The following is a 10,279-nucleotide window of genomic DNA, read 5'->3' on the forward strand; positions in this document are numbered from 1 at the left end:
TCATCTATACCAGTCCTTCTCAAATAGTGGGGCGCCTGGGGGGGCTCGGAGTGACCCCGGGGAACATGCTTTTTTTGCTGCAGGGAGTAGTTTTTTTTTTGTTGCACCGAACAAGAGCACACAGCAGGAGATATAAAGTGCAGATAACAAACCCTTAAGAGACATCATGGAAAAAATATTTAACAGGGACGAAAAGACGGAGATCATGAGACAAAGGTAAGTCTCCCGAAAGCTAAGACGAGGAAATATGACGACGCGTATGTAGCGCTTAGCTTCACTGTGACTACGGTGGGAGACGAGGAAAGACCGGTATGTTTACTGTGTCTAAAAATGTTGGCAGCGGACAACATGAAGCCAAATAAATTAAGGCGTCACTTAATAAAGACATTACACCCCAATCACGCTGATGAGCTGCTTGAGTTTTTTCAGCGAAAACGTGCCGAATATTGTCTACAATCGTCCCGCTTTGTGAATGCTACTTCAGTAAACCAGCGAGCACTGTTAGCATCATATCAGGTGGCGTACCAAATTGCTCAGTGCAACAAAAAAAACACTCCATAGCAGAGGAGCTGATACTGCCTGCAGCATTAGACATGGTCTCTGTTATGCTGGATGACGCAAGTGCTGCAAAAATAAAAACTATGTCTTCCTCATTTTGATTTTAAAAAATCAGCACATTGTTTTATTAATTTGTTTTATAAGTCAAAGTGTTTCATATATTGTGCTCCTGAGTTAATGTTGCTGATCAATTTGAATTTATTCTTATTGATTATATTTAATTAAATTTTTCAGTATCAAATGGTATAAAATGTTTACAGTTTTAAGGCTTAATTTTGTATTTTTTTTTCATGCAAATTGATGCACTTTAAGTATTTTCTGTTACAGACTAAAAAACAATGTTAATAAAGTTATTCTTTGTTGTAAGTTGATCTATATTTCTTTATTTTTTGTTTTGTTTTCTTTAATGTTAATAAGGATACAATGTTATGCAGAGGTGTACTTATAACAATTTTATAGACAAATTATACTATTTACAGTCGCGGCGGAGAGTTGGGGGGCGCGAAATGTTAACTTCTTCCTATGGGGGGGCGTAACAGAAAATAATTGAGAAGCACTGATCTATACAAACAATAGTACGCAAGTATAAACACCATGGGACCACGCAGCCGTCTTACCGCTCAGGAAGGAGACGCGTTCTGTCTCTTAGAGATGAACATACTTTGGTGCAAAAAGTGCAAATCAATCCCAGAACAACAGAAAAGGACCTTGTGAAGATGCTGCAGGAAGGTACAAAAGTATCTATATCCACAGTAAAATTATTCCTATATCGACATAACCTGAAAGGCCGCTCAGCACGGAAGAAGCTACTGCTCCAAAACCGCCTTAAAAAAGCCAGACTACGGTTTGCAACTGCACATAGGGACAAAGATTGTACTTTTTGGAGAAATGTCCTCTGGTCTGATGAAACAAAAATAGAACTGTTTGGCCATAATGACCATCGTTATGTTTGGAGGAAAAAGGGGGAGGCTTGCAACCCGAAGAACAACATCCCAACCATGAAGCACGGGGGTGACAGCATCATGTTGTGGGGGTGCTTTGCTGCAGGAGGGACTGGTGCACTTCACAAAATAGATAGGAAAATTATTGTTTTTTACAATTCCTGACATTTAATCCTAGTAAAAGGAGGATCACCACTTTATTTTAAAAATGTGAAATGTCAGAATAATAGTAGAGAGAATGATTTATTTCAGGAGAGAGACCTACAAACCTGACTCAGTTACACCAGCTCTGTCAGGTGGAATGGGCCAAAATTCACCCAACTTATTGTGGGAAGCTTGTGGAAGGCTACCCGAAACGTTTGACCCAAGTTAAACAATTTAAAGGCAATGCTACCAAATACTAATTGAGTATATGTAAACTTCTGACCCACTGGGAATGTGATGAAAGAAATAAAAACTGAAATAAATAATTCTCTCTACAATTATTCTGACATTTCACATTCTTAAATTAAAGTGGTGATCCTAGCTGACCTAAAACAGGGAATTTTTACTAGGATTAAATGTCAGGAATTGTGGAAAAACTGAGTTTAAATATATTTGACTAAGGTGTATGTATATTTCCGACTTCAACTGTAAATTGCATACATGGAAATATCTTTTTGAACTTGGGTCCGGGAAGAATGGCCTTTTATAAAACACATTTTATGCAATTCTATGTCATTTTACATGACTGCAGACTTTAGCAGAATATGTTTTATTACCGCACAAATGATCGAAATGACAGACTACTTTCACACTGACAAACTGAGAATCCAAGATCAATAAAAACGACCTAGTCTTGAATCCATCAATAGCCTAGAACTAGGTGTGTGGAGACATGTTGTAGGTTACAATATGAGGAGGAAATTATAGTCCTTGAAAAGCTTTCCACTTTCACTGACTCGCCCATTGATGCGTAGCTCACTGGCCAGCAATGGATGATACTCTCCTCTTGTGCCAACAACCTACCTCTCTTGTTTGACTTTGTAAAACAATGTTCACTCAATAGGCCTATTTGGAAGTTGTTAAAATGATCAATTTTCTTTCCAACCTGTGTTTTCCCGCAATTGTATTTGAAATATTGCAAAAGGCTTGTTCTGGCTGCATGCTGTTCACTGAGAGATTTGATGCGCGTTCTCAGGCTATAGCCTTGTGATTGGGCTACATGAACACAATCAACTTGACCATTTAAAAAAAAGAAGCTATTGGTCCCCTGTCTAAATTATATGCTGTGTCCTGGTGTAGTATTCTGAATTATTAAATTTATTTCTGAACAGACAGCAGTAATTCTATAACGTTGGCAAATGTATTTCCATTAACCAGGGGTGCTGCAGTTCGTCCAGAACCCTTCACGTGGCTATGATTCTATAAGGAAATACATGATGCAGGGCAACGCTGGAGAGATGAAAGTTGCAGGCTCCTCGTGTATAGCAGACAGAGGGATAGAGATCATAGAAGGTGAATCTCATTATATTTCTGAGATACTGGCACCCTTCTCTCTCACCACAGCAATGGCCACATGTTGGTCTCAAACATAGGCTATAATGTTGCGCAAACCAGGCGCTGGCTGAAAACCCGCCTTTTCACATTACGTTTTTTAAAGTGAGGGCAGGATAATTAATGAGGAGGCAACTCGAATGAACTCTGATCGCTTTTATTTAAAATTGTACTTTGCAAACAGTGGGAGGTACGGATGTAGAGGGACTGGATCCGGCCAAATAGATTCCTCACATGTACCATGCAATCTCCTAGAGGCATGAGTGTTGTGCCTAGACCCCAGACCTCTGTTAAAACAAACCTAAATTATGTCGAAGAAATAGTTCCTCTCTGAGAGCTCATTTACTTCTCTGTCTCACCAAAATAAAAGGCTGTAAAACATGTAAAAATATATACTGAATATTCAATTAAAAATAATACAAATAATTTTATTTTTTGATCTTCCAATTCATTGGTGGTCATTTGTAGTTTAATAAGTCCTATTTTTTGGTATATTATCTAAGAGTTGATTGGAAAATATTCTGTACGCTTTGGTGCATAAAATCTAGCTGTATTATTATGACAACGTGATCAGGAAGGAACGGAAATACAGGTCTATTGTTAAAAAAGAAGACATAAAACAATACGTGTTTAAATTCATTTTAAGCAGATACAAGTCAAATGAAAATATAGCCTACATTTTCTAATGTCATATTGCATAATGCAATATCACACCTGCTCCCCGTCACGCGCATCAGCGATCATTGGACTCACGTGGACTCAATTACTTCAAATCAATTCAAATTTATTTATAAAGCCCTTCTTACATCAGCTGATATCTCAAAGTGTTCTACAGAAACCCAGCCTAAAACCCCAAACAGCAAGCAATGCAGGTGTAGAAGCACAGTGGCTAGGAAAAACTCCCTAGAAAGGCCAAAACCTAGGAAGAAACCTAGAGAGGAACCAGGCTATGAGGGGTGGCCAGTCCTCTTCTGGCTGTGCCGGGTGGAGATTATAACAGAACATGGCCAAGATGTTCAAATGTTCATAAATTACCAGCATGGTCAAATAATAATAATCACAGTAGTTGTCAAGGGTGCAACAAGTCAGCACCTCAGGAGTAAATGTCAGTTGGCTTTTCATAGCCGATCATTGTGTCACTTGTGTCATTACCTTCCCTATATCTGTCTGTTCCCTGCTTCGGGATGAATTGTCTCATGTCAGTGTTACCCGTGTTCTGATGCTGTTGCTGTCTTGTTTCCTTGTCTGTTCCCTAATAAATGTCTGACTCCCGGTACCTGCTTCTCCTATCCGGTGTCGGTCTTTACATTGTAAGTAGAACATCTGTCATGATAGTAGCTTTTCTCTTTGACCAAACTGCTACAACAAATGGTATGCAATGTTCTTACTATTTCTCAGAGGATATATGTATCGTGAAAACTTAATAGGACCCATATTTCTAAATTATATTCTGTATTTAATTTCCTTATTTGCACTTTTGAGACAGTGCCAATATATCACTATTTTGCAATGGTTAGAATTACACAAAATACGAACATACACACTACATAATAAGTAATCACTACTACATCATAGGTAATGACTACATAATAAGTAATCACTACTACATCATAGGTAATGACTATTACATCATAGGTAACAACTACTACATCATAGATAATCACTATTACATCATAGGTAATGACTATTACATCATAGGTAACAACTACTACATCATATATAATCACTACTACATTATAGGTAATCAATACTACACCATAGGTAATGACTACTACATCATAGGTAATCACAACATCATAATAACAAACACAAAGTGAAGACTATCTGTATCCACTATGAATTGGCACAAGTAAAACAAATGTCGTACAAGTTTAGTAATGATTTCACTTAATTGTTTGTGGTTGTTCATACGTCCTGCTTCAGGGTGACCATGGGCTGGAGAGAAAAATCACAAACAACTTATTTTATTTATTTAACCATACAGGAAGTCATCATTGAGACCATGTCTCTTTTTTGAGTGAGCCCTGCAAGGAATGTGTTTGGTTATGTAGTGTGTGCACTCAGTAAATACACTTGTCGCTATATAAGAAGTATATATATAATTATATGTACACTCCAGTATAATAAATGTACACAGTCTCACCAGAATGTTCAGCCCAGTCAGTATAATAAACAGTAGCGTCTCACCAGAATGTTCAGCCCAGTCAGTATAATAAACAGTAGAGTCTCACCAGAATGTTCAGCCCAGTCAGTATAATAAACAGTAGAGTCTCACCAGAATGTTCAGCCCAGTCAGTATAATAAACAGTAGAGTCTCACCAGAATGTTCAGCCCAGTCAGTATAATAAACAGTAGAGTCTCACCAGAATGTTCAGCCCAGTCAGTATAATAAACAGTAGAGTCTCACCAGAATGTTCAGCCCAGTCAGTATAATAAACAGTAGAGTCTCACCAGAATGTTCAGCCCAGTCAGTATAATAAACAGTAGAGTCTCACCAGAATGTTCAGCCCAGTCAGTATAATAAACAGTAGAGTCTCACCAGAATGTTCAGCCCAGTCAGTATAATAAACAGTAGAGTCTCACCAGAATGTTCAGCCCAGTCAGTATAATAAACAGTAGAGTCTCACCAGAATGTTCAGCCCAGTCAGTATAATAAACAGTAGAGTCTCACCAGAATGTTGAAGTGCTGTCTGCACACTGCTTTACTCTCCCAGTAGATCACCACCATGGCAACGACCAGTTCAATGACCAGGAGAACTACAATCATCCATTTGATTCCAGAAAATACCTGACAGAGTAAAGAGAATAGTAACTTAATACACTAATATCTTAATAACTTAATAACTTAATACACTGTACATAGCAACATGTTTTTCTGTGGTTTAATGTTATGTTGATAAGCTCTTGTGGTTTAGTATTTTGTTTGTGGAGAACATTTACACAGAATTACAAAGCAAACTAACAATTCAGTATCCGTATTGCGTTATCTAATTTCAATGCTTGTACTCTTCCACCTCATTAACAAATCAATACTAATAAATTAACTCATTGTAATGAACAAACAATTAAGTAATTAGCTCTGGAACCTCTTGATGGTCCCCGTGGAAACCAAAAGAGATAACATCAGCAGTGCAGAGAGCAACAGCAGCTAATGTCCAGAAACAGCTGACGATGTTCAAGGAAAATGACAGTTTGGCCTGTTGATAGTGGAGAGAAACACAGAATCACCTCACTATTCAATTGGTATGTTTATGATATATTTGATGTGTAATATTTTCATTATAATTTAAATAATCTACAATTATTTCATATTTGATCCATGACTGAATTTAGACATGTTTGTAAAGCTTGAACTTACCACACACATATCTGGAGAATGACCTGCAGCATAGGTCAGTATTCCGGCAGCAACAAACTTTATAAAACAAATATGTTTTTTTGTTCTTTCATTATTTGAGAAACTGATTACAATTTCAATCAACAGTATGTGTATTATCCTCATTGTAGAGTACACACTTCACACACAATGCACACTGACGACAGGAGAGAATAACGGATAGAGACGACACGAAGCTTTGGTCCAACATCGGCTCTATCATGTGTCTAATCCAATAATTGATGATGACACAAACTACTTTGTGGGCTGATCGCAGTGGTTCTTACCAGGACACTGGTCATGGTGTATATCAGAACTAATGGTCTGTGCTGGACAAGCAGTAGCCCCAGAATCAAGACAAGGACTCCAGCAATGAGCTGAGCTGCCTAAAACGAGAAGAAGATATATTCAGACTAACAGACGAGAAAACAATACAGGAGGCTTTCCTGGACCCAGATTAAGCCTAGTCCTGGACTAAACATCACCGACCCTGTATCCAGGAAACTGGCCCTTTCATGAACATCTATCAAATGTTCAACGTAACTTCTGCTAATCATTAATGTATTTTTATAATCCACAGATTAGCCTGCCTGAAATAAATGTTTACTCGGCTGTATAGGAAGATTTTTGCTATTCGTACCCCCAGAGCTTTAGGCTGACCCTTGAGGAAGACCTTGTAGACATCTTTGAAGACACAGTGGAACTTCTCAGGCATCAGCTGGCCCTCCTGAGCATCTCTGAGACTGCCCAGAGGTATAGTGATGACCATGCACTCATCTGACTGAAATGTGTACTTCATTTACCTGCGAACAATACATTTCATTAAAGGGAGAAAAATATAATAAAAACTACTTTAGTGAATATAGAGGAAGATAAGTGCTTCTAATGAAATAATAAGTAAACAATTAATAGGTCATTAGTAGGCAATGCCTCCTCACAGCTGGTCAAAATCACACGATGCACAATGATGATGTCATTGGAAACACATATTTCTCTATATTTGTTTACTACAGAACATAGAAACGCACCATTTTCACATATGTTGATGTTGGATTGGTACTGGAGACGATGAATATGAGGTTTCCCTTTATTAACACATCATGTAGACAATAACACTACTGACGTAATGAGGACACTGTAATGTAACGTGTTACCAATAAAAACTATCGGAATAATATTGCTGAAATAAACCATAAACTGTTGCAATAACTCCAGATATTGTAATTAAATGGAAACACATCATGAATGATGAAAGGTAATAGCAGAACAAGCTTTCATGAAGTTTACATACCTGCTGCTGTTCTTTCTAACTTAATGGAGGAAGTCGCACTGCGCTGGTCTGGTAAGCAGGCTGTGATGGACAAACACATTTTCATACACATGCACACAGCAAGAGAGAGAGAGAGAGAGAGAACGAGAGAGAACGAGAGAGAGAGAGAGAACGAGAGAGAGAAAGAGAACGAGAGAGAGAGAGAACCAGAGAGGGAGAGAGAGAGAGAGAGAGAGAACCAGAAAGGGAGAGAGAGAGAACCAGAGAGGGAGAGAGAACCAGAGAGGGAGAGAGAGAGAGAGAACCAGAGAGAGAGAGAGAGAGAGAGAGAACCAGATAGAGAGAGAGAGAGAGAGAGAGAGAGAGAGAGAGAGAGAGAGAGAGAGAGAGAGAGAGAGAGAGAGAGAGAGAGAGAGAGAGAGAGAGAGAGAGAGAGAGAGAGAGAGAGAGAGAGAGAGAGAGAGAGAGAACGAGAGAGAGAGAGAACGAGAGAGAGAAAGAGAACGAGAGAGAGAGAACCAGAGAGGGAGAGAGAGAGAGAGAGAGAGAACCAGAAAGGGAGAGAGAGAGAACCAGAGAGGGAGAGAGAACCAGAGAGGGAGAGAGAGAGAGAGAACCAGATAGAGAGAGAGAGAGAGAGAGAACCAGATAGAGAGAGAGAGAGAGAGAGAGAGAGAGAGAGAGAGAGAGAGAGAGAGAGAGAGAGAGAGAGAGAGAGAGAGAGAGAGAGAGAGAGAGAGAGAGAGAGAGAGAGAGAGAGAGAGAGAGAGAGAACCAGAGAGATATTCTGTTTGTTGAAAACACTAAAGCTGAGTGGATGCGCTCCGGGTACAAGGTCAAGGTGAACTGAATTCACAGGTGGAAAACTTCTTCAGAAACTGAATAGTATACATACAACAAAGTTCATCAAGTGTTGTAGTGTGTTTCTGAGCGCTTCACACCATCTCTCTCATCACCTGAAACTAACAGCACATGTGGTTTGAACAATTGGAGGACGTGGTGCCTCTTGTCTTTAAATCAGCAGATATCTCATATGATAGGGTGGCCATTGTGGTCACACTTTAGAAGAGCTTCCTCCACGTCAACAGAGGAAATGGTGAGAAGCTAAACATTACAGGGAGCAGGCACAGTGATGCTGAAGAAGGCACTTCAAGACCATAGTTTTAGGGGACAACAGTACGAGCATTAAATCAACTCTGGTGAGTGTGAATGTGAGAAATGTCAATATAATAATAGTGATAGTTTTAATGTAAATGTTTATCATATGAATGCAGTTGTCAATATTTTATGTTAATGATCTTCTATGTAAAAGTAGGCGAGACACTCGGATTTCTCTCACAACTGTTTCCAGCTAAATGTAGGCTATAATGACTGTTTTGATAGGATAATGATGATGAGGATGATGATGATTATTATTGTTGTAAATAAACAAATAGACAAAGTGTATATATATATATATATATATTATTATTTTTTTTTATATTTTTTTTCACACTGGGTCCTGAGGCTGAGGAGGAGGAGTATGAGGAGGCCGGGGACCAGAGAGGAGAACCACTGATCAAGTATTACCAAGCAACTGAACTAATGCCTGCTCCCAAAGGACCCCTCCATGACCTGTTGCTGAAGCAGCCTGCCGTGTTGGGGGTAATACCATAGATACTAAGAGCTCTATATAATACCATACTATACTGCTCTTTATCTATGAGTATAGATACTAAGAGCTCTATATAATACCATATTATACTGCTCTTTATCTATGAGTATAGATACTAAGAGCTCTATATAACACCATATTATACTGCTCTTTATCTATGAGTATAGATACTAAGAGCTCTATATAATATCTTATTATACTGCTCTTTATCTATGGGTATAGATGCTAAGAGGTCAATATAATCTCATGCTCTTTATCTATGAGTATAGATACTAAGAGCTCTATACAACACCATATTATACTGCTCTTTATCTATGGGTATAGCCTTGGGAAGTAGTTTGAGGGTGGGACTAGTACGGAACTAGTAAAGGCCCAGCGCACTACTTCTGTGTTTTAAAATATATATATATATATATATATACACTACCAGTCAACATTTTGGACACACCTACTCATTTAAGGGTTTTTCTTTGTTTTAACTATTTTCTACATTGTAGAATAATAGTGAAGACATTAAAGCTATGAAATAACACATATGGAATCATGTAGAAACCAAAAAAGTGTTAAACAAATGAAAATATATTTTATATTTGAGATTCTTCAAAGTAGCCACCCTTTGCCTTGATGAAAGCTTTGCACACTCTTGGCATTCTCTCAGCCAGCTTCCTGAGGTAGTCACCTGGAATGCATTTCAATTAACAGGTGTGCTTTGTTAAAAGTTGATTTGTGGAATGTCTTTCCTTCTTAATGCATTTGAGCAGTTGTGTTGTGACAAGGTAGGGGTGGTATACAGAAGTTAGCCCTATTTGGTAAAATACAAAGTCCATATTATGGCAAGAACAGCTCAAATAAGCAGAGAAACGACAGTCCATCATTACTTTAAGACATGAAGGTCAGTCAATCTGGAACATTTCAAGAACTTTGAAAGTTTCTTCAAGTGCAGT

General features: G+C 38.4%; 1 protein-coding gene across 1 annotated transcript; it reads right to left on the minus strand.

Annotated features, from left to right (window-relative positions):
- Positions 1-3,176: 3,176 nt before the first annotated feature.
- Positions 3,177-7,741, minus strand: LOC129837881 (membrane-spanning 4-domains subfamily A member 4D-like). Its single transcript, XM_055904382.1, has 7 exons — positions 7,703-7,741; positions 7,052-7,214; positions 6,699-6,797; positions 6,394-6,450; positions 6,122-6,232; positions 5,707-5,823; positions 3,177-4,970 (listed from the first exon to the last, which is right to left on the minus strand). Exons 2-7 carry the CDS (start codon positions 7,208-7,210, stop codon positions 4,941-4,943), a joined length of 573 nt encoding a protein of 190 aa, XP_055760357.1. The 5' UTR covers positions 7,211-7,214; positions 7,703-7,741; the 3' UTR covers positions 3,177-4,940.
- Between the last annotated feature and the right edge of the window lie 2,538 nt (positions 7,742-10,279).

The sequence above is a fragment of the Salvelinus fontinalis genome, chromosome 38, assembly GCF_029448725.1.
Source record: "Salvelinus fontinalis isolate EN_2023a chromosome 38, ASM2944872v1, whole genome shotgun sequence".
Classification (NCBI taxonomy): domain Eukaryota; kingdom Metazoa; phylum Chordata; class Actinopteri; order Salmoniformes; family Salmonidae; genus Salvelinus; species Salvelinus fontinalis.

What these genes read in the sequence shown, in the direction of transcription:
- LOC129837881 (XM_055904382.1), bottom strand. Translation starts at nt 7,210, where the DNA reads ATGAAGTACACATTTCAGTCAGATGAGTGCATGGTCATCACTATACCT. An exon ending in GTCAGCCTAAAGCTCTGGGG is followed by an intron (nt 6,798 to 7,051) that starts GTACGAATAGCA and finishes TTCTCGTTTTAG; the next exon opens with GCAGCTCAGCTCATTGCTGG. An exon ending in ATTCTCCAGATATGTGTGTG is followed by an intron (nt 6,233 to 6,393) that starts GTAAGTTCAAGC and finishes CACTATCAACAG; the next exon opens with GCCAAACTGTCATTTTCCTT.